Source organism: Anolis carolinensis, unplaced genomic scaffold (assembly GCF_035594765.1).
Source record: "Anolis carolinensis isolate JA03-04 unplaced genomic scaffold, rAnoCar3.1.pri scaffold_7, whole genome shotgun sequence".
In the NCBI taxonomy this organism is placed as follows: Eukaryota; Metazoa; Chordata; class Lepidosauria; order Squamata; family Dactyloidae; genus Anolis; species Anolis carolinensis.
This window is the reverse complement of record NW_026943818.1, coordinates 27,797,545-27,822,140: the sequence shown is the minus strand read 5'-3', so window position 1 is coordinate 27,822,140 and position 24,596 is coordinate 27,797,545. Positions and strand designations below refer to the sequence as shown.

The 24,596-nt window shown below is 48.4% G+C and overlaps 1 protein-coding gene across 1 annotated transcript; it reads left to right on the top strand.

Annotated features, from left to right (window-relative positions):
- Positions 1 to 467: 467 nt before the first annotated feature.
- On the top strand, positions 468 to 22,556 carry LOC100554079 (caspase-1). The gene is made up of 8 exons (XM_062960304.1): positions 468 to 584; positions 8,600 to 8,875; positions 11,946 to 12,067; positions 12,169 to 12,342; positions 16,014 to 16,248; positions 17,553 to 17,702; positions 22,137 to 22,246; positions 22,341 to 22,556. The coding sequence occupies exons 1-8, from the start codon at positions 578 to 580 to the stop codon at positions 22,434 to 22,436; spliced, it is 1,170 nt and encodes a 389-aa protein (XP_062816374.1). The 5' UTR covers positions 468 to 577; the 3' UTR covers positions 22,437 to 22,556.
- The last annotated feature ends 2,040 nt before the right edge of the window (positions 22,557 to 24,596 follow it).

Genomic DNA, 24,596 nt, shown 5'->3' with positions numbered 1-24,596 from the left:
ATAATATATTGTATGTATATATACTTGTAAACCGCCCTGAGTCCCCTTCGGCGTGAGAAGGGCGGGATATAAATAGCACAAATAAATAAACAGACTGATAGACTGACAGATAGATCGACAGACAGACTGATTGATAGATTGATTGACTGATAAACAGATTGATAGACAGACAGACAGTCTGATTGATAGATAGATAGATAGATAGATAGACAGACATACATAGGGTTGGAGTGGATGGCCTCTGGGGTCCCTTCCAACTCTGGAATTCTATCATAAATAATAGACAGACAGACAGTGGGTGGCCTTTGGGTGCTCTTCTAATTCTGGAATTCTATGAGAAATAGACAGAGCTAGATAGACCTACATAGGGTTGGACTGGATGGCCTCTGGGGCCCCTTCCAAGCCTGATCCGCCTTATTGCCAGCTGCGGGAACCCCCTCTGGGCCTCTCTCTCCCTGCTTTGTTTACCTTCCTTCTGTCCATGGCTGGTTTTACTTTCACAATCCCTTTCCTGCCACCTCCCGAACGAAGCCTTTCGCTTTGCTGTCCTTCCTCCTTCCACGACCAGTGACGGGCCATGGCCGGTAGGATCTTCTTTCCATAGATAATAACTAGCTTGGGGACCCGGCGGTGCCCAGGTCATCTGGGAAAGGCTCTGTTTGTCTTTGAATGTTAGGTATTCTTAGTTTGGAGTGGGTGCACATCCGTCGTTGGCTGGGTTCGGTGCTCTTTGGGTGCGGGTGAACTACAGCTCCCAAAAGCAAGGCCCATTCCCACAGACCCCTGCAGTATCTTCAGTTGGTCATGAGGCTTCTCGGTGCAAAGTTTGGTCCATGCCCCTCCAAACAGGTGTAGAGTAGGACATGGGTGCTCTATGTGCCAAGTTTGGTCTTGTTCAGGCATTGGTGGGGCTCGCAATGTTCTCCGGAAGTGAGTGAAGGTATTGCAAGTCCCATCATCCATGGTCCATGCCCCTCCAAACAACACCCAGGTGTAGAGTAGGACATGGGGGCTCTATGGGCCAAGTTTGGTCTTGTTCAGGCATTGGTGGGGCTCGCAATGTTCTCCGGAAGTGAGTGAAGGTATTGCAAGTCCCATCATCCATGGTCCATGCCCCTCCAAACAGCATCCAGGTGTAGAGTAGGGCATGGGTGCTCTATGGGCCAAGTTTGGTCTTGTTCAGGCATTGGTGGGGCTCGCAATGTTCTCCGGAAGTGAGTGAAGGTATTGCAAGTCCCATCATCCATGGTCCATGCCCCTCCAAACAGCACCCAGGTGTAGAGTAGGACATGGGTGCTCTATGGGCCAAGTTTGGTCTTGTTCAGGCATTGGTGGGGCTCGCAATGTTCTCCGGAAGTGAGTGAAGGTATTGCAAGTCCCATCATCCATGGTCCATGCCCCTCCAAACAGCACCCAGGTGTAGAGTAGGACATGGGTGCTCTATGGGCCAAGTTTGGTCTTGTTCAGGCATTGGTGGGGCTCGCAATGTTCTCCGGAAGTGAGTGAAGGTATTGCAAGTCCCATCATCCATGGTCCATGCCCCTCCAAACAGCACCCAGGTGTAGAGTGGGACATGGGTGCTCTATGGGCCAAGTTTGGTCTTGTTCAGGCATTGGTGGGGCTCGCAATGTTCTCCGGAAGTGAGTGAAGGTATTGCAAGTCCCATCATCCATGGTCCATGCCCCTCCAAACAGCACCCAGGTGTAGAGTAGGACATGGGTGCTCTATGGGCCAAGTTTGGTCTTGTTCAGGCATTGGTGGGGCTCGCAATGTTCTCCAGAAGTGAGTGAAGGTATTGCAAGTCCCATCATCCATGGTCCATGCCCCTCCAAACAGCACCCAGGTGTAGAGTGGGACATGGGTGCTCTATGGGCCAAGTTTGGTCTTGTTCAGGCATTGGTGGGGCTCGCAATGTTCTCCGGAAGTGAGTGAAGGTATTGCAAGTCCCATCATCCATGGTCCATGCCCCTCCAAACAGCACCCAGGTGTAGAGTAGGACATGGGTGCTCTATGGGCCAAGTTTGGTCTTGTTCATGCATTGGTGGGGCTCGCAATGTTCTCCAGAAGTGAGTGAAGGTATTGCAAGTCCCATCATCCATGGTCCATGCCCCTCCAAACAGCACCCAGGTGTAGAGTGGGACATGGGTGCTCTATGGGCCAAGTTTGGTCTTGTTCAGGCATTGGTGGGGCCTGCAATGTTCTCCGGAAGTGAGTGAAGGTATTGCAAGTCCCATCATCCATGGTCCATGCCCCTCCAAACAGCACCCAGGTGTAGAGTAGGACATGGGTGCTCTATGGGCCAAGTTTGGTCTTGTTCAGGCATTGGTGGGGCTCGCAATGTTCTCCGGAAGTGAGTGAAGGTATTGCAAGTCCCATCATCCATGGTCCATGCCCCTCCAAACAGCACCCAGGTGTAGAGTAGGACATGGGTGCTCTATGGGCCAAGTTTGGTCTTGTTTAGGCATTGGTGGGGCTCGCAATGTTCTCTGGAAGTGAGTGAAGGTATTGCAAGTCCCATCATCCATGGTCCATGCCCCTCCAAACAGCACCCAGGTGTAGAGTAGGACATGGGTGCTCTATGTGCCAAGTTTGGTCTTGTTCAGGCATTGGTGGGGCTCACAATGTTCTCCCGAAGTGAGTGAAGGTATTGCAAGTCCCATCATCCATGGTCCATGCCCCTCCGAACAGCACCCAGGTGTAGAGTAGGACATGGGTGCTCTATGTGCCAAGTTTGGTCTTGTTTAGGCATTGGTGGGGCTCGCAATGTTCTCTGGAAGTGAGTGAAGGTATTGCAAGTCCCATCATCCATGGTCCATGCCCCTCCAAACAGCACCCAGGTGTAGAGTAGGACATGGGTGCTCTATGTGCCAAGTTTGGTCTTGTTCAGGCATTGGTGGGGCTCGCAATGTTCTCCAGAAGTGAGTGACGGTATTGCAAGTCCCATCATCCATGGTCCATGCCCCTCCAAACAGCACCCAGGTGTAGAGTGTGACATGGGTGCTCTATGGGCCAAGTTTGGTCTTGTTCAGGCATTGGTGGGGCTCGCAATGTTCTCTGGAAGTGAGTGAAGGTATTGCAAGTCCCATCATCCATGGTCCATGCCCCTCCAAACAGCACCCAGGTGTAGAGTGGGACATGGGTGCTCAATGGGCCAAGTTTGGTCTTGTTCAGGCATTGGTGGGGCTCGCAATGTTCTCCGGAAGTGAGTGAAGGTATTGCAAGTCCCATCATCCATGGTCCATGCCCCTCCAAACAGCACCCAGGTGTAGAGTAGGACATGGGTGCTCAATGGGCCAAGTTTGGTCTTGTTCAGGCATTGGTGGGGCTCGCAATGTTCTCCGGAAGTGAGTGAAGGTATTGCAAGTCCCATCATCCATGGTCCATGCCCCTCCAAACAGCACTCAGGTGTAGAGTGGGACATGGGTGCTCTATGGGCCAAGTTTGGTCTTGTTCAGGCATTGGTGGGGCTCGCAATGTTCTCTGGAAGTGAGTGAAGGTATTGCAAGTCCCATCATCCATGGTCCATGCCCCTCCAAACAGCACCCAGGTGTAGAGTAGGACATGGGTGCTCTATGGGCCAAGTTTGGTCTTGTTCAGGCATTGGTGGGGCTCGCAATGTTCTCTGGAAGTGAGTGAAGGTATTGCAAGTCCCATCATCCATGGTCCATGCCCCTCCAAACAGCACCCAGGTGTAGAGTGGGACATGGGTGCTCTATGTGCCAAGTTTGGTCTTGTTCAGGCATTGGTGGGGCTCGCAATGTTCTCCGGAAGTGAGTGAAGGTATTGCAAGTCCCATCATCCATGGTCCATGCCCCTCCAAACAGCACCCAGGTGTAGAGTGGGACATGGGTGCTCTATGGGCCAAGTTTGGTCTTGTTCAGGCATTGGTGGGGCTCGCAATGTTCTCCGGAAGTGAGTGAAGGTATTGCAAGTCCCATCATCCATGGTCCATGCCCCTCCAAACAGCACCCAGGTGTAGAGTAGGACATGGGTGCTCAATGGGCCAAGTTTGGTCTTGTTCAGGCATTGGTGGGGCTCGCAATGTTCTCCGGAAGTGAGTGAAGGTATTGCAAGTCCCATCATCCATGGTCCATGCCCCTCCAAACAGCACCCAGGTGTAGAGTGGGACATGGGTGCTCTATGGGCCAAGTTTGGTCTTGTTCAGGCATTGGTGGGGCTCGCAATGTTCTCTGGAAGTGAGTGAAGGTATTGCAAGTCCCATCATCCATGGTCCATGCCCCTCCAAACAGCACCCAGGTGTAGAGTAGGACATGGGTGCTCTATGGGCCAAGTTTGGTCTTGTTCAGGCATTGGTGGGGCTCGCAATGTTCTCTGGAAGTGAGTGAAGGTATTGCAAGTCCCATCATCCATGGTCCATGCCCCTCCAAACAGCACCCAGGTGTAGAGTGTGACATGGGTACTCTATGGGCCAAGTTTGGTCTTGTTCAGGCATTGGTGGGGCTCGCAATGTTCTCCAGAAGTGAGTGAAGGTATTGCAAGTCCCATCATCCATGGTCCATGCCCCTCCAAACAGCACCCAGGTGTAGAGTAGGACATGGGGGCTCTATGGGCCAAGTTTGGTCTTGTTCAGGCATTGGTGGGGCTCGCAATGTTCTCTGGAAGTGAGTGAAGGTATTGCAAGTCCCATCATCCATGGTCCATGCCCCTCCAAACAGCACCCAGGTGTAGAGTAGGACATGGGTGCTCAATGGGCCAAGTTTGGTCTTGTTCAGGCATTGGTGGGGCTCGCAATGTTCTCCGGAAGTGAGTGAAGGTATTGCAAGTCCCATCATCCATGGTCCATGCCCCTCCAAACAGCACCCAGGTGTAGAGTAGGACATGGGTGCTCAATGGGCCAAGTTTGGTCTTGTTCAGGCATTGGTGGGGCTCGCAATGTTCTCCGGAAGTGAGTGAAGGTATTGCAAGTCCCATCATCCATGGTCCATGCCCCTCCAAACAGCACCCAGGTGTAGAGTGGGACATGGGTGCTCAATGGGCCAAGTTTGGTCTTGTTCAGGCATTGGTGGGGCTCGCAATGTTCTCCGGAAGTGAGTGAAGGTATTGCAAGTCCCATCATCCATGGTCCATGCCCCTCCAAACAGCACCCAGGTGTAGAGTAGGACATGGGTGCTCTATGGGCCAAGTTTGGTCTTGTTCAGGCATTGGTGGGGCTCGCAATGTTCTCCGGAAGTGAGTGAAGGTATTGCAAGTCCCATCATCCATGGTCCATGCCCCTCCAAACAGCACCCAGGTGTAGAGTGGGACATGGGTGCTCTATGTGCCAAGTTTGGTCTTGTTCAGGCATTGGTGGGGCTCGCAATGTTCTCCGGAAGTGAGTGAAGGTATTGCAAGTCCCATCATCCATGGTCCATGCCCCTCCAAACAGCACCCAGGTGTAGAGTAGGACATGGGTGCTCTATGGGCCAAGTTTGGTCTTGTTCAGGCATTGGTGGGGCTCGCAATGTTCTCCGGAAGTGAGTGAAGGTATTGCAAGTCCCATCATCCATGGTCCATGCCCCTCCAAACAGCACCCAGGTGTAGAGTGGGACATGGGTGCTCTATGTGCCAAGTTTGGTCTTGTTCAGGCATTGGTGGGGCTCGCAATGTTCTCCGGAAGTGAGTGAAGGTATTGCAAGTCCCATCATCCATGGTCCATGCCCCTCCAAACAGCACCCAGGTGTAGAGTAGGACATGGGTGCTCTATGGGCCAAGTTTGGTCTTGTTCAGGCATTGGTGGGGCTCGCAATGTTCTCCGGAAGTGAGTGACGGTATTGCAAGTCCCATCATCCATGGTCCATGCCCCTCCAAACAGCACCCAGGTGTAGAGTAGGACATGGGTGCTCTATGGGCCAAGTTTGGTCTTGTTCAGGCATTGGTGGGGCTCGCAATGTTCTCCGGAAGTGAGTGAAGGTATTGCAAGTCCCATCATCCATGGTCCATGCCCCTCCAAACAGCACCCAGGTGTAGAGTAGGACATGGGTGCTCTAGGGGCCAAGTTTGGTCTTGTTCAGGCATTGGTGGGGCTCGCAATGTTCTCAGGAAGTGAGTGAAGGTATTGCAAGTCCCATCATCCATGGTCCATGCCCCTCCAAACAGCACCCAGGTGTAGAGTAGGACATGGGTGCTCTATGGGCCAAGTTTGGTCTTGTTCAGGCATTGGTGGGGCTCGCAATGTTCTCCGGAAGTGAGTGAAGGTATTGCAAGTCCCATCATCCATGGTCCATGCCCCTCCAAACAGCACCCAGGTGTAGAGTAGGACATGGGTGCTCTATGGGCCAAGTTTGGTCTTGTTCAGGCATTGGTGGGGCTCGCAATGTTCTCCGGAAGTGAGTGAAGGTATTGCAAGTCCCATCGTCCATGGTGCATCGTCCTCCAAACTTCACGAGAGTTGAAGTGGGTAATGGGCGCTCTGTGTTTCAAGTTTGGTCTTGATGAGTCATTTGTGGCAGTTGCAGTGGTCTCAGAAAGTGAGTGAATGTACTGCAAATCCCATCATCCATGGTATATCCTCCCAGACTCTACTGTATATAGATTATTAAAACTGATATAAAATATCTATCTATCTATATATATATATAAAAGAGTGATGGCATCACGGCAGTGGACAAAACAACAAAAGTAAACACCCCACAACCTCGAAAATTGACAGCACAACCCCTCATCCACGCCTCTAGGTTGATACAACAAAAAGAAAAATAAAGTCCTAATTAGAGGGAGAGGAATAATTGTTTTTATCCAATTGCTGCCAATTAGAAGGCTAAGCTCCGCTCACTTGGTCTCCTAGCAACCTACTCAGCCCAGGGGACAGGCACAGTTAGGCCTCACTTAGGCCTCTTCCACAGATTATCTGATTTGAACTGGATTATATGGCAGTGTAGACTCAAGGCCCTTCCACACAGCTATAGAACCCATTTATAATCTTACTAGCTGTGCCCGGCCACGCGTTGCTGTGGTGTCTGGTGGTGTTGGTGAGAAATTGTTGAGGCAGTGGTGGTATTGAATGTCTGTTCTATGGTTGTCTTTAGTATGCACACTGAAGTGGATGGTATGGCAGTGTGGAGTCAAGATAATCCAGTTCAAAGCAGATAATATAAGATTATAAATGGGTTATAAATAAAGTTTTATTATTATTCTCATTATTATTATCCAAGATATTCACTTATCCAAGCTTCTGCCGGCCCGTTTAGCTTGGATAAGTGAGACTCTACTGTATATATCTATGGAATGATATCCTCAGCTGCTGTAAGAAAATTGCACAGACTGACTACAAACAGAGGCACAACTGTGTGGCCCAAATGATTCATTGGAACTTATGCCTCAAGTACCACCTCCCAGCAGCAAAGAACTGGTGGGATCACAAACCTGCAAAAGTATTGGAAAATGAGCACGCAAAGATACTGTGGGACTTCCGAATCCAGACTGACAAAGTTCTGGAACACAACACACCAGACATCACAGTTGTGGAAAAGAAAAAGGGTTGGATCATTGATGTCGCCATCCCAGGTGAAAAACAACAGGAAAAACTCAGCCGCTCTCAGGACCTCAAGATTGAACTTCAACGACTCTGGCAGAAACCAGTGCAGGTGGTCCCGGTGGTGATGGGCACACTGAAAGATCTCAGCCGTCATTTGGAAACAATAGACATTGACAAAATTACAATCTGCCAACTGCAAAAGGCCACCCTGCTGGGATCTGCAGCATCATCCAAAAATACATCTCACAGTCCTAGACACTTGGGAAGTGTTCGACTTGTGGTTTTGTGATACGAAATCCAGCATATCTGTCTTGTTTGCTGTGTCATAATAATAATAATAATAATAATAATAATAATAATAATAATAATAATAATAATAATAATAATATACATCTCACAGTCCTAGACACTTGGGAAGTGTTCGACTTGAGGTTTTGTGAAACGAAATCCAGCATCTCTATCTTGTTTGCTGTGTCATGATAATAATAATAATAATAATAATAATAATAATAATAATAATAATAATAATAATAATATACATCTCACAGTCCTAGACACTTGGGAAGTGTTCGACTTGTGGTTTTGTGATACGAAATCCAGCATGTCTATCTTGTTTGCTGTGTCATGATAATAATAATAATAATAATAATAATAATAATAATAATAATAATAATATACATCTCACAGTCCTAGACACTTGGGAAGTGTTCGACTTGTGGTTTTGTGAAACGAAATCCAGCATATCTATCTCGTTTGCTGTGTCATACAATAATAATAATAATAATAATAATAATAATAATAATAATAATAATATACATCTCACAGTCCTAGACACTTGGGAAGTGTTCGACTTGTGGTTTTGTGAAACGAAATCCAGCATATCTATCTCGTTTGCTGTGTCATACAATAATAATAATAATAATAATAATAATAATAATAATAATAATACATCACCCAGTCCTAGACACTTGGGAAGTGTTCGACTTGTGGTTTTGTGATACGAAATCCAGCATGTCTATCTCGTTTGCTGTGTCATACAATAATAATAATAATAATAATAATAATAATAATAATAATAATAATAATGATAATGATGATGATGTTGACCTGTCTTTCCCGGTCCAGATCAGAAGCTGCTGGTGGTGCGGGACAAGTTTGTGTCCGGGGTGAACAAGGCGGTGTTGGCCCAGGTGGTGGACGACCTGCTGCGAGAGGGGGTCCTGAACGACGGGGAGGCGGACGCGGTGAAGGAGAGCGGGCAGAAGCAGGAGCAGGCCCGGGTCCTGGTGGACCACGCTCGGCAGAAGGGCCCGCGGGCCAGCCAGGCCTTCATCCGCAGCCTCTGCGCCCGGGACGCCTTCCTGGCCGAGGCCCTGGGCCTCCCCGACACCCCTCCCCCAGGTATCCCATGGGGAGGGAGAGGGGGCACCCAGAGGGCATCCAATCCAGCCCTACATTACAAAACAAGATGGACTGAGATGCATATAGAGACGATAGATAGGGATCAATAGGGACAGCTTAGAGTTAGGAGGGACCCCAAGGGCCATCTAGTCCAGTGATTCCCAAACTGGGTGCTACCACCCCCCTGGTGGGCGCTGGAGCGATGGCACCTATTAGGAGACGGGGCGGGGCCAGGAGAGGGGCGGGGCCTCTTCTCAAGTGCCGGAGACAGGGCTGAGCACCTAAGGCGCCTGTTAGGACACACAGGGGGCGGAGCTAGAGGAGTGGGCGTGGCTTCTTCGCAAGAGCGTGAGACAGGGCTGAGCCTCTATACCTCTCCTGAGGCGCTTGTTGGGACACAGAGGGCGGAGCTAGGGAAGGGGGCGGGGCCTTCTTCTAAGAGCCTGAGACAGGGCTGAGCCTCTATACCTCTCCTGAGGCGCTTGTTGAGACACAGGGGGCGGAGCTAGAGGGGTGGGCGTGGCTTCTTCCCAAAAGCGTGAGACAGGGCTGAGCCTCTATACCTCTCCTGAGGCGCTTGTTGAGACACAGGGGGCGGAGCTAGAGGGGTGGGCGTGGCTTCTTCCCAAGAGCGTGAGACAGGGCTGAGCCTCTATACCTCTCCTGAGGCGCTTGTTGAGACACAGGGGGCGGAGCTAGAGGGGTGGGCGTGGCTTCTTCCCAAGAGCGTGAGACAGGGCTGAGCCTCTATACCTCTCCTGAGGCGCTTGTTGAGACACAGGGGGCGGAGCTAGAGGGGTGGGCGTGGCTTCTTCCCAAGAGCGTGAGACAGGGCTGAGCCTCTATACCTCTCCTGAGGCGCTTGTTGAGACACAGGGGGCGGAGCTAGAGGGGTGGGCGTGGCTTCTTCCCAAGAGCGTGAGACAGGGCTGAGCCTCTATCCCTCTCCTGAGAGGCCTTTTAGGACTAAAGGGCGGGCCTAGGGGTGGGGGCGGGGCCTCCTTCCAAGAGCGTGAGACAGGGCTGAGCATCTACACCTCTCCTGAGGCACTTGTTGGGACACAGAAGGCGGAGCTAGGGAAGGGGGCGTGGCTTCTTCCCAAGAGCGTGAGACAGGGCTGAGCCTCTATCCCTCTCCTGAGAGGCCTTTTAGGACTAAAGGGCGGGCCTAGGGGTGGGGGCGGGGCCTCCTTCCAAGAGCGTGAGACAGGGCTGAGCATCTACACCTCTCCTGAGGCACTTGTTGGGACACAGAAGGCGGAGCTAGGGAAGGGGGCGTGGCTTCTTCCCAAGAGCGTGAGACAGGGCTGAGCCTCGATACCTCTCCTGAGGCGCTTGTTGGGACACAGAGGGCGGAGCTAGAGAAGGGGGCAGGGCCTTCTTCTAAGAGCCTGAGACAGGGCTGAGCATCTATACCTCTCCTGAGGCACTTGTTGGGACACAGAGGGCGGAGCTAGGGAAGGGGGCGGGGCCTTCTTCTAAGAGCCTGAGACAGGGCTGAGCCTCGATACCTGTCGGGTTCTCTTCTCCCAGTTGTGCTGTGGGTCAGTCTTCCACCAGGAAAGGCACCAAGACACACGCTGGTAGATTCCAACAGGTTTTATTGTACAGAATACAGAATACATGGCCCATTTATATAGGGGCTCTCACATACCAGAGGGTAATTGAGGTTTTATGGCTGGCATCTGTTCTTTGTCAGCCAACCGGAGATGTCAAAGATTGGAAATCATGACAATACCTCTCCTGAGGCACTTGTCGGGACACAGAGGGCGGAGCTAGGGAAGGGGGCGGGGCCTCCTTCCAAAAGCCTGAAACAGGGCTGAGCCTCTATACCTCTCCTGAGAGGCCTTTTAGGACTAAAGGGAGAGGCTTCTTCCCAAGAGTCTCTGTATACCTCCCCTGAGGTGCTTGTTAGAACACGGGGGTGGGGTATTGAGGCCCCTCCCTCTCTAGCCCCGCCCCATGTCCTGGCAGGCGCAACAGGACAGGGATAGAAGCTCAGCCCTGCCTCAGAGCTTGTAACTCCGCCCATCCTAGTCCTGACCGCCCATTTGTGGCCCCGCCCACCTCCCCCTCCCAGCCCTGCATCTTGGACTAGGGGAGAGGCTCAGCCCTCTTGAGCAGGAGCCACGCCCACACCTCTAAGCCACGCCCCCCTTTCCAGGGGGCGCTGAGTCATATTTTTTCTGGAAAGAGGGCGGCAGGCCAAACAAGTTTAGGAACCACTAATCTAGTCTAACCTTTCTTCTGCCATAAGGAAGGCAGAATTACTATAATCTTATTAGTATTAGCATTATTAATACTATTATTATTATTATACTCTTAATTATAAGTATTATTATTATTAGACACAAAAAGTTGGAAGGGAGCCCAAGGACCATCTGATCCGAAAGTTCAATCCCTCCCGACAGATGGCCGCCCAATCTGCAGGAATTAAGTGATTGGTCAGTTCGTTGAATCGTAGATGCTTAAGAGTTGGGGGAGGGGGACCCCTAAGGCCATCCAGTCCAACCCTGTGTATACGTTGCACTCTAGCAAGGGAACAACAGCAGGAAACTTGAGAATACTTGAATCATGAACTTGAGAGCAGATTAATTTAAGCCTGTCCAGGCACCCATAAGATCATGCGGAAGACACTTGGACTTCAAGGTCTTATTGTGGACTCTCTATATCTAGTCAGTCTATTTTTCACTCCTTGGGTTCTCAGGCCTAATCTAGTTTCCCAGGAAAACTCCCCATCTGCCCAAGGTCTTTTCTCAAGGGAATTTTCACTTTCCCGTTGCCTGGGAACGAGCATGGGAATCCAAAACATCAACCTCATCTGCCTGCAATTCTCTCCGTTCACTTATAGATTTCTCACTTATAAACCACCATCAGAAAAATCCTCTGATGCGTCTGAGCTACAACAGTATCTCCCAATCTCTTTCTATTATCTATCTATTAGAAAGGAATCTGGGGGTCTTAGTGGGACACAAGCCGAGCCCTGATTGTGATGTGGCAGCAGCAAAAGCCAATTTGGTGTCATTCCCTGAGTCAAAACGATGTGAAACCTCTTGCTTTGTGCTTCCAGGACGACCGGAACCCCAACGGGGAGCGGAGGCCAATGCCGCTTGTGTGCCGGAGTCCAGGACTGGGATGACCCTTTGCCCGCCGGACCAGTGTCGGGAGATACAGGCCAAGGAAGCCGGAAAGGTGAGGACACCTTGGCTCATGTCCAGCGAAGACGTGGCTGAGCCTGGGACAAAACTCGAGCTTGGGCGCCTTTCTCTTGTGTTTGGACTCCCGCAATGCAGATTTATCCGATCGGGGACCGGCGTTCCCGGACCCGCCTGGCGCTGATCATCTGCAACATCACGTTCGCCCATCTCAACAAGCGGGAAGGGGCCGAGGTGGACCTCAGGGGGATGACCCTCCTCCTGGAAGACCTGGGCTACCGAGTCGAGATCAAGATCAACTTGACCGCAAAGGTAGAAGGGGGGCTATTCCGGGGGCAGCTTGACCAAATCCAATCATGATAGATAGGGAGGTAGATAGAGTATCCTATCCTAGTTAGATAGATAGATGGATAAATAGGTGATAGATAAATTATAGATACTTTATCCTATTACAGGAACGAGGCCCAAGGTGTACACCAGTGGTTCCCAAACTTATTTGGACTGGGATGGGCGGAGTTACGAGCTCTGAGGCAGGGCTGAGCTTCTATCCCTGTCCTGCGCCGTCTGCCAGGACACAGGGGGCGGGGCTAGAGGGGGCGGGGCCTCTATACCCTCCCCCAAGTTCTAACAAGCGCCTCAGGAGAGGTATACAGAGGCTCTTGGGAAGAGACCCCGCCCTTAGCCCCGCCCTTTACTCCCAAAAGGCCTCTCAGGAGAAATATAGAGGCTCAGCCTGTCTCGGACTCTTGGGAAGAAGCACCGCCCCTAGCCCCGCCCTTTACTCCTAAAAGGCCTCTCGGGAGAAATAATAGAGGCTCAGCCCTGTCTCAGACTCTTGGGAAGAAGCCACGCCCCCACCCCTAGCCCCGCCCTTTAGTCCTAAAAGGCCTCTCGGGAGAAATATAGAGGCTCAGCCCTGTCTCGGACTCTTGGGAAGAAGCCACGCCCCCACCCCTAGCCCCGCCCTTTAGTCCTAAAAGGCCTCTCAGGAGAAATATAGAGGCTCAGCCCTGTCTCGGACTCTTGGAAGGAGGCCCCGCCCCCACCCCTAGCCCCGCCCTTTAGTCCTAAAAGGCCTCTCAGGAGAAATATAGTGGCTCAGCCCTGTCTCGGGCTCTTGGGAAGAAACCTAGCCCCACCCTTTAGTACTAAAAGGCCTCTCAGGAGAGGTATAGAGGCTCAGCCCTGTCTCGGACTCTTGGGAAGAAGCCCCACCCCTAGCCCCGCCCTTTAGTCCTAAAAGGCCTCTCAGGAGAAATATAGTGGCTCAGCCCTGTCTCGGGCTCTTGGGAAGAAACCTAGCCCCACCCTTTAGTACTAAAAGGCCTCTCAGGAGAGGTATAGAGGCTCAGCCCTGTCTCGGACTCTTGGGAAGAAGCCCCACTCCTAGCCCCGCCCTTTAGTCCTAAAAGGCCTCTCAGGAGAAATATAGAGGCTCAGCCCTGTCTTGGACTCTTGGAAGGAGGCCCCGCCCCCACCCCTAGCCCCGCCCTTTAGTCCTAAAAGGCCTCTCAGGAGAGGTATAGAGGCTCAGCCTGTCTCGGACTCTTGGGAAGAAGCACCGCCCCTAGCCCCGCCCTTTACTCCTAAAAGGCCTCTCGGGAGAAATAATAGAGGCTCAGCCCTGTCTCAGACTCTTGGGAAGAAGCCACGCCCCCACCCCTAGCCCCGCCCTTTAGTCCTAAAAGGCCTCTCGGGAGAAATATAGAGGCTCAGCCCTGTCTCGGACTCTTGGGAAGAAGCCACGCCCCCACCCCTAGCCCCGCCCTTTAGTCCTAAAAGGCCTCTCAGGAGAAATATAGAGGCTCAGCCCTGTCTCGGACTCTTGGAAGGAGGCCCCGCCCCCACCCCTAGCCCCGCCCTTTAGTCCTAAAAGGCCTCTCAGGAGAAATATAGTGGCTCAGCCCTGTCTCGGGCTCTTGGGAAGAAACCTAGCCCCACCCTTTAGTACTAAAAGGCCTCTCAGGAGAGGTATAGAGGCTCAGCCCTGTCTCGGACTCTTGGGAAGAAGCCCCACCCCTAGCCCCGCCCTTTAGTCCTAAAAGGCCTCTCAGGAGAAATATAGAGGCTCAGCCCTGTCTTGGACTCTTGGAAGGAGGCCCCGCCCCCACCCCTAGCCCCGCCCTTTAGTCCTAAAAGGCCTCTCAGGAGAGGTATAGAGGCTCAGCCTGTCTCGGACTCTTGGGAAGAAGCACCGCCCCTAGCCCCGCCCTTTACTCCTAAAAGGCCTCTCGGGAGAAATAATAGAGGCTCAGCCCTGTCTCAGACTCTTGGGAAGAAGCCACGCCCCCACCCCTAGCCCCGCCCTTTAGTCCTAAAAGGCCTCTCGGGAGAAATATAGAGGCTCAGCCCTGTCTCGGACTCTTGGGAAGAAGCCACGCCCCCACCCCTAGCCCCGCCCTTTAGTCCTAAAAGCCCTCTCGGGAGAAATATAGAGGCTCAGCCCTGTCTCAGACTCTTGGAAGGAGGCCCCGCCCCCACCCCTAGCCCCGCCCTTTAGTCCTAAAAGGCCTCTCAGGAGAAATATAGTGGCTCAGCCCTGTCTCGGGCTCTTGGGAAGAAACCTAGCCCCACCCTTTAGTACTAAAAGGCCTCTCAGGAGAGGTATAGAGGCTCAGCCCTGTCTCGGACTCTTGGGAAGAAGCCCCACTCCTAGCCCCGCCCTTTAGTCCTAAAAGGCCTCTCAGGAGAAATATAGAGGCTCAGCCCTGTCTTGGACTCTTGGAAGGAGGCCCCGCCCCCACCCCTAGCCCCGCCCTTTAGTCCTAAAAGGCCTCTCAGGAGAGGTATAGAGGCTCAGCCTGTCTCGGACTCTTGGGAAGAAGCACCGCCCCTAGCCCCGCCCTTTACTCCTAAAAGGCCTCTCGGGAGAAATAATAGAGGCTCAGCCCTGTCTCAGACTCTTGGGAAGAAGCCACGCCCCCACCCCTAGCCCCGCCCTTTAGTCCTAAAAGGCCTCTCGGGAGAAATATAGAGGCTCAGCCCTGTCTCGGACTCTTGGGAAGAAGCCACGCCCCCACCCCTAGCCCCGCCCTTTAGTCCTAAAAGGCCTCTCAGGAGAAATATAGAGGCTCAGCCCTGTCTCGGACTCTTGGAAGGAGGCCCCGCCCCCACCCCTAGCCCCGCCCTTTAGTCCTAAAAGGCCTCTCAGGAGAAATATAGTGGCTCAGCCCTGTCTCGGGCTCTTGGGAAGAAACCTAGCCCCACCCTTTAGTACTAAAAGGCCTCTCAGGAGAGGTATAGAGGCTCAGCCCTGTCTCGGACTCTTGGGAAGAAGCCCCACCCCTAGCCCCGCCCTTTAGTCCTAAAAGGCCTCTCAGGAGAAATATAGTGGCTCAGCCCTGTCTCGGGCTCTTGGGAAGAAACCTAGCCCCACCCTTTAGTACTAAAAGGCCTCTCAGGAGAGGTATAGAGGCTCAGCCCTGTCTCGGACTCTTGGGAAGAAGCCCCACTCCTAGCCCCGCCCTTTAGTCCTAAAAGGCCTCTCAGGAGAAATATAGAGGCTCAGCCCTGTCTTGGACTCTTGGAAGGAGGCCCCGCCCCCACCCCTAGCCCCGCCCTTTAGTCCTAAAAGGCCTCTCAGGAGAGGTATAGAGGCTCAGCCCTGTCTCGGACTCTTGGGAAGAAGCCACGCCCCCACCCCTAGCCCCGCCCTTTAGTCCCAAAAGGCCTCTCAGGAGAAATATAGAGGCTCAGCCCTGTCTCGGACTCTTGGAAAGAAGCCCCGCCCCTAGCCCCGCCTTTTAGACACTGCTGGGTCTTTTTAATAGTGTTGTAAATTAATTAAATCAGCCTCCTCACATAAAGCGGTACCTTGATTTCCTACTTGACAGATGCTTAGGTCAACAGCAAGCTAGGCTATTAATGGTCGGGAGCTCACTCCGACCCGGGTTGTATTCGAACTCAATATGCTCGCTATGCTATGGTTCAAATGATTGCTGAGAATGTTTGCCAGCCCCATGACTTGACCCGAATTGTTTCAGGAAATGTCCACCTGCTTGAAGGACTTTGCGGCCCGGGAGGAGCACAAGACCTCGGACAGCACCTTCCTGGTCCTGATGTCCCACGGCGTGCGGGACGGGCTCTGCGGCGTCCAGAGCCGCGACAAGGACTCCGACGTCCTCCCCATCGACGACGTCTTCTCCATCTTTAACAACAATAATTGCCGGGCTCTGTACGAGAAGCCCAAGGTGGTCATCATCCAGGCCTGCCGCGGAAGTAGGTTGGGTGTCCCTCTCGTTGATCCCTAGAGGTCAATTAGTCCCACCTTCTGCTAACAAATCGGGGTTGTCCCACATTGTTGAGACCCATTGCTGTGTCCCTACGAGGCGACGAGATCAGGTTTATTCGGACAGATCTCTCTGTGGGGTCGACAACTCAGAGAAACGCAACTCAGGGGGATATTTATAGTAAAAACTAGCGTTGCTGTGGCTTATGGGAATGCTTTGTTGGCCCGGTGGAATAGCAGTGAATAGCCTTGCAGCCTCAAAAGCCTGTACCCCGATGCCATTGTGGCCGAGGGTTGCTAGGAGACGAAGTGGGCGGGGCCTAAAGGGGGCAGGGCCTGTTAATGTGGGATTTGTGTATTGGTAGTGTTTAAATGAAATTTGTGTCTTGCCTGTATTGCATACTGATTGCATCATCCAGAGTCTGGAAAGAGTTAATTACTGAGAAGCTGTGATGTCCTTGATGTGTGGCTGGAACTGGGGAGTGTCCAGACACAAGTGTGTATGCATTACTGATTGCATCTGTTCAGTTCTGTCTGCCTAGAGTGAGAGTCCTGTGTCCATTGGCTTCATATCTGTTTGTCTTTATTACTGCTTTCAGTAAAATTTGTATATAGTTTTACCATCGTCTCTGATGTTTCTTTGTTCTGCACTCCACTGATTCCATCCAACTACTGCTGTGCTGCAATTACTCTGACAATTGGTTACGGGCCCTGATCCCAGTATCCTAGACTGGCCCTGAACCAGGGAGTGTCCAGACACAAGTATGTGTGTATTGCTGATTGCATCAGTTCTGTCCTGAGTTGAGTCGAATGCTGTCTGCTGAGAGTCAAGTCCTGTGTCCATTGTCTACAAGTCTGTTTGTCTTGATTACTGCTTACAGTAAAACTTGTATATAGTTTTACCATCGTCTCTGATGTCTCTTCGTTCCACTGATTCCGTCCAACTGCTGCTGCGCTGAAATTACCCTTCTGACCAGCAACCAGGGTTGAAAACGGCTCTTCCTCGTTTTCTAATTTGGACTTTATTTTCCATTTTTTTTGTTTGAAAGACGTAGATTGACTAGACGTAGAAAGACTATGTCTTTTGTGGCCATATTTGGTGTGATTTGGTTCAGTGGTCTTATTGTTTGCTCAGTCCATTATATTTTTATATATATAGTCCCAAAATTATTTCATCCACACTCCTCTTTCCTCCTTTGTTGTCGTTGGTGTTGCAATTGGCAACAACAACAATTTCCCTTCTTCCTGGCTTGTAGGTCGTCAAGTCTTTGAACGTTTCTCCTCTTTCCTCCAGCTAACAAAGGCGTTACCTACGTGAGCGATTCGGTGGTGCCCGTGGTCCCGTCTGCCGATTCAGCCTCCTCCTCCGCAAATTACGAAGAGGACGCCGTCCGGATGGTCCACCTGGAGAGCGACTTCATCTGCTTGTATTCCACCACTCTGAGTAAGGCTCTTTCGGGGTAGAGTCCCCCAGAATCATACTGGAAGACCCACCAGTGCGCCGAGAAGTGTTCTTTCCACGTCCCTTCAGCATAACTCTGTAGTCAGCTGTCAACAGACTCGTTCTGCAGGACCTAGACAGCACTTGGAGATTGTAGGAGAGGCATCTTTAGGTCCTCCAGTGCGGGTCTGCGGTCCAATAGAATCTTTCTGGAGGACCTATGGATGTCTAGAGAGGTTCTGGAGCATCTATACATGCCTAGAGAGTTTCTAATGGCCCTACAAATGATTAAGAAAGGTTCTGGATGATCTATACATGTGTAGACATCACCTGGAGATTCTAGAAGAAGCATCTTTAGGTCCTCCGGTGCGAATCTGGAGGACCTCTGGATGCCTAGGGGGGTTCTGGAGGATCTATACATGCCTAGAGAGTTTCAAGTGGCCCTACAAATGATTAAAGGAAGTTCTGGAGGACCTATACATGTGTAGACATCACCTGGAGATTCTAGAAGAAGCATCTTTAGGTCCTCCGGTGCGAATCTGGAGGACCTCTGGATGCCTAGGGGGGTTCTGGAGGATCTATACATGCCTAGAAAGTTTCAAGTGGCCCTACAAATGATTAAAGGAAGTTCTGGAGGACCTATACATGTGTAGACATCACCTGGAGATTCTATAAGAGGCATCTTTAGGTCCTCCAGTGCGATTCTGGAGGACCTCTGGATGCCTAGGGCGGTTCTGGAGGATCTATACATGCCTAGAGAGTTTCTAATGGCCCTATAAATGATTAAGAAAGGTTCTGGATGACCTATACATGTGTAGACATCACCTGGAGATTCTTGAAGAAGCATCTTTAGGTCCTCCGGTGCGATTCTGGAGGACCTCTGGATGCCTAGGGGGGTTCTGGAGGATCTATACATGCCTAGAAAGTTTCAAGTGGCCCTACAAATGATTAAGAGAGCTTCTGGAGGACCTATACATGTGTAGACATCACCTGGAGATTCTATAAGAGGCATCTTTAGGTCCTCCAGTGCGGGTCTGCGGTCCAATAGAATCTTTCTAGTGGACCTATGGATGTCTAGAGAGGTTCTGGAGGAGCTATACATGCCTAGAGAGTTTCTAATGGTGCTACAAATGATTAAGAAAGGTTCTGGATGACCTATACATGTGTAGACATCACCTGGAGATTCTAGAAGAAGCATCTTTAGGTCCTCCAGTGCGATTCTGGAGGACCTCTGGATGCCTAGGGAGGTTCTGGAGGAGCTATACATGCCTAGAGAGTTTCTAATGGTGCTACAAATGATTAAGAAAGGTTCTGGATGACCTATACATGTGTAGACATCACCTGGAGATTCTAGAAGAAGCATCTTTAGGTCCTCCAGTGCGATTCTGGAGGACCTCTGGATGCCTAGGGAGGTTCTGGAGGATCTATATATGCCTAGAAAGTTTCAAGTGGCCCTACAAATTATTAAGAGAGGTTCTGGAGGACCTATACATGTGTAGACATCACCTGGAGATTCTAGAAGATGCATCTTTAGGTTCTCCAGTGCGATTCTGGAGTACCTCTGGATGCCTAGGGAGGTTCTGGAGGATCTATATATGCCTGGAGAGTTTCAAGTGGCCCTACAAGTGAGTAAGAGAGTTTCTGGAGGACTTATAAATATCCAGAGATCTCCTGGTGGCCCTAGACATGCCTACGAAGGACATAGGAGATTCTTAGAAAGACATCTTTAGGTCCTCCAGTGTGACTCTACGGTCCCATAGAATCATTCTGGAGGACCTATAGATGCCTAGAGAGGTTCTGGAGGATCTATACATGCCTAGAGAGCTTCTAGTGGCCCTACAAGTGACTATGAGAGGTTCTGGAGGACCTATAAATATCCAGAGATCTTCTGGTGGCCCTAGAAATGCCTATAAAGGACATAGGAGATTCTTAGAGAGACATCTTTAGGTCCTCCAGTGAGACTCTATGGTCCCATAGAATCATTCTGGAGGATCTGTACATGACCAAGAGAGCTTCTGGTGGCCCTATCAATGCTTAGAGAAGGTTCTGAAGGACCTATAAATGCCTAAGGAAGGTTCTGATGGCCTTATAAATGCCCAGAGGAGGTTATAGGTCCTTCAGAACCTTCTCTAGGCATTTATAGTTTCATCAAATCCTTCTCTAGGCATTTACAGGTCCGTTAGAACCTTCTCAAGGGATTTATAGGTCTTCCAGAACCTTCTCTTAGCTTTGGTAGGACCATTAGAACATTCCCTAGGCATTTATATGACCTTCAGAACCACTTTAGGCATTTATAAGGCCACCAGAACCTACTCTAGGCATTTATAAGTCCATCAGAACTATCTCTAGGGATTCATAGGTCCTTGGAACCTTCTTTGGGCATAGATTGGTCCTCCATAACCTCTCTAGGCATTTATAGGTCCTCCAGAACCTTCTCTAGGCATTGCTAAAGCCATCAGAACTTTCTGTAGGCATTTATACATCCTCCGGGACCTTCTCTAAGCATTGATAGGCCCACCAGAAGCTCTCTCAGTCATTTACAGGTCCTCCAGAATTATTCTTAGAGAGGTTCTGTAGGACAAATAAATGCCCAGAGAAGATTCTGTAGTACCTATACATTGCTAGAGAAGGTTTTGATGGACCTGTAAATGCCTAGAGAAGATTCTGAAGGACCTATAACTTCCTAGAGAAGGCCTTATAAATGCCTAGAGAAGGTTCTGATGGCCACATAAATGCTTGGAAAGGTTCTGGAGGACCTATACATTGCTAGAGAAGGTTCTGATGGACCTGTAAATGCCTAGAGAAGGATTTGATGAACCTATAAATGTCTAGAGAAGATTCTGAAGGACCTATAGCTTCCCAGAGAAGGTTCTGATAGCCTTATAAATGCCTAGAGAAGGTTCTGATGGCCCTATAAATGCTTAGAAAGGTTCTGGAGGACCTATACATTGCTAGAGAAGGTTCTGATGGACCTGTAAATGCCTAGAGAAGGATTTGATGAACCTATAAATGTCTAGAGAAGATTCTGAAGGACCTATAGCTTCCCAGAGAAGGTTCTAATGGCCCTATAAATGCCTACAGAAGGTTATGGTGGCCCTATAAATGCTTAGAGAGGTTCTGAAGGACCTATAAATGCCTAGGGAAGGTTTTGATGGACCTGTAAATGCCTAGAGAAGATTCTGAAGGACCTATAACTTCCCAGAGAAGGTTCTGATAGCCTTATAAATGCCTAAAGGAGGTTCTGATGGCCATATAAATGCTTAGAAAGGTTCTGGAGGACCTATACATTGCTAGATAATGTTTTGATGGACCTGTACATGCCTAGAGAAGGACGTGATGAACCTATAAATGCCTAGAGAAGATTCTGAAGGACCTATAACTTCCTAGAGAAGGTTCTGATGGCCCCATAAATGCTTAGAAAGGTTCTGGAGGATCTATACATTACTAGAGAAGGTTTTGATGGACCTGTAAATGCCTAGAGAAGATTCTGAAGGACCTATAACTTCCTAGAGAAGGTTCTGATAGCCTTATAAATGCCTAGAGAAGGTTCTGATGGCCCCATAAATGCTTAGAAAGCTTCTGGAGGACCTATACATTGCTAGAGAATGTTTTGATGGACCTGTACATGCCTAGAGAAGGACTTGATGAACTTATAAATGCCTAGAGAAGATTCTGAAGGACCTATAACTTTCTAGAGAAGGTTCTGATGGCCCTATAAATGCTTAGAAAGGTTCTGGAGGACTTATACATTGCTAGAGAATGTTTTGATGGACCTGTACATGCCTAGAGAAGGATTTGATGAACCTATAAATGCCTAGAGAAGATTCTGAAGGACCTATAACTTCCTAGAGAAGGTTCTGATAGCCTTATAAATGCCTAGAGAAGGTTCGGATGGCTCTATAAATGCCTAGGGAAGGTTCTGGAGGACCTATAAATGCCTAGAGAAGGTTCTGGAGGACCTATAACTTCCTAGAGAAGGTTCTGATAGCCTTATAAATGCCTAGAGAAGGTTCGGATGGCTCTATAAATGCCTAGGGAAGGTTCTGGAGGACCTATAAATGCCTAGAGAAGGTTCTGGAGGACCTATAACTTCCTAGAGAAGGTTCTGATAGCCTTATAAATGCCTAGAGAAGGTTCGGATGGCTCTATAAATGCCTAGGGAAGGTTCTGGAGGACCTATAAATGCCTAGAGAAGGTTCTGATGGCCCTATAAATGCTTAGAAAGCTTCTGGAGGACCTATACATTACTAGAGAAGGTTCTGATGGACCTGTAAATGCCTAGAGAAGGACTTGATGAACCTATAAATGCCTAGGGAAGGTTCTGGAGGACCTATAAATGCCTAGGGAAGGTTCTGGAGGACCTCTACATTCCTAGAGAAGGTTTTGATGGACGTTTAGATGCCTTCTATCATTTTCCTGTCCTCGTTTCCTCCCCAGACACCGTCTCCTGGAGGAGTCCGCAGCTGGGCTCCGTCTTCATTGTAGAACTGATCAAGCAACTCAAGGAGCACGCCTGGAACTGCGACTTGGAGGAGATCTTCCGGAAGGTGAGCCCCGTCATCCCATTTCCGTTGGGATTGTCTCTTTCGAGGAACTCCTTGGGAAACCCCCCGCTTCCGTCTCGGCTTTCCTCCCTTGTAGGTCCAGGAGGCCTTCGCCAACAACAGGCCCCTCCAGATGCCTTCAAGGGACCGGACCACCCTGATCAGGAAGTTCTACCTCTTTCCGGGCAACTGAAGCCCTCCCGTCCAACTTCGGTCTCGCTTGGGGCACATCTACACTGTAGGATTGATGCAGTTTGATTCCACTTGAACCGAAACGAATCGCTGTGGGAACAAATATATTTTCTTCTTTGTACTCCCGTCTCTCTGGACGTTTATTTATATCCTCTGTGGTTTGATGGACAAGGGTGATGGGAGTTGGAGTCCTGCCAGTCTCAACCTAACCTGATCTGGGGACGATGGGATTGGCTGCCAGCCCGATCTAAGGCTTATGGGAGTGCTTTTCTATGAAATCCCTCAGTAATAAGAAGGTGCAATAACAATAAGCAATAATAATATCATGGTCTTGCAATAAGAGCGATGGTGCAATAACAATATGCAATAATAATGTAAGAATAATAGGAAATAATGCAATAAGAGCAATGATGCAATAATAATAATAATAGTAATAATAATAATAATGGTTTTGCAATAAGAGCAATGGTGCAATAACAATATGCAATAATAATATAAGAATAATAGGAAATAATAATGCAATAAGAGCGATGATGCAATAATAATAATAATAATAATAAGACAATGAACTTTCCATAAGAGCGATGGTGCAATCACAATATGCAATAATAATATAAGAATAGGAAATAATGCAATAAGAGCGATGATGCAATAACAATAAGCAATAATAATAAAAAAAGAACTTTCCATAAGAGCGATGATGCAATAACAATAATAATAATAATAATAATAATAATACAATGAACTTTCCATAAGAGCGATGGTGCAATCACAATATGCAATAATAATATAAGAATAGGAAATAATGCAATAAGAGCGATGATGCAATAACAATAAGCAATAATAATAATAATAAAATGAACTTGCCATAAGAGCGATAATAATGTAATAAGAGCAGTAATAATGTAAAAATAATAGGAAATAATAATAATGCAATAAGAACAATGGTGCAATAATAATAATAATAATAATAATAATAATAATAATATAATGGTCTTGCAATAAGAACAATGGTGCAATAACAATATGCAATAATAATGTAAGAATAATAGGAAATAATAATGCAATAAGAACAATTGTGCAATAACAATATGCAATAATAATGTAAGAATAATAGGAAATAATAATGCAATAAGAGTGATGATGCAATAATAATAATAATAGTAATAATAATAATAATGGTTTTGCAATAAGAGCAATGGTGCAATAACAATATGCAATAATAATATAAGAATAATAGGAAATAATAATGCAATAAGAGCGATGATGCAATAATAATAAGCAATAATAATAATAATAATAATACAATGAACTTGCGATAAGAGCGATAATAATGTAATAATAAGAGCAGTAATAATGTAACAATAATAAGAGGAAATAATGCAATAAGAGCGATGCTGCAATAACAATAAGCAATAATGATAATAATAATAATAATAATAATAATAATAATAATACAATGAATTTGCCATAAGAGCGATGGTGCAATAACAATATGCAATAATAATATAAGAATAATAGGAAATAATGCAATAAGAGCGATGATGCAATAATAACAACAACAATAATAATATTACAATGAACTTGCCATAAGAGCGATGGAGCAATAACAATATGCAATAATAAGAATAATAGGAAATAATACAATAAGAGCAATGATGCAATAATAATCAGCAGTAATAATGTAAGAATAATAGGAAATAATAATAATGGAATAAGAGCAATGGTAAATTAACAATAAGCAATAATAATATTTATTATTATCTTATTACAGTATTTGTATCCCGCCCTTCTGACCCAATAGGAGACTCATAACAATAATAATAATAATAATAATAATAATAATAATAATAATAATGGTCTTGCAATAAGAGCAGTGGTGCAATAACAAGATGCAATAATATAATGACTTGTAATAAGAGCAATGGTGCAATACCAATAAGCAATAATATAAAGATTTGCAATAATAATATGAAACGATAATGTAAGAATATCAGGCAATAATAATTACGTAATTAAAATGATGGTGAAATTACAATAAGCAATAATATAAGAACAATAGGCAATAATCATGCAATTAGAGTGAACGTCAAATAGCAAAAAGCAATAATCTACAAATAATAGGCAATAGTAATAATGCAATAAGAATGATTGTGCAATA

What these genes read in the sequence shown, in the direction of transcription:
- LOC100554079 (XM_062960304.1), top strand. An exon ending in AGATCAACTTGACCGCAAAG is followed by an intron (nt 12,343 to 16,013) that starts GTAGAAGGGGGG and finishes GAATTGTTTCAG; the next exon opens with GAAATGTCCACCTGCTTGAA. An exon ending in CTTGTATTCCACCACTCTGA is followed by an intron (nt 17,703 to 22,136) that starts GTAAGGCTCTTT and finishes TTTCCTCCCCAG; the next exon opens with ACACCGTCTCCTGGAGGAGT.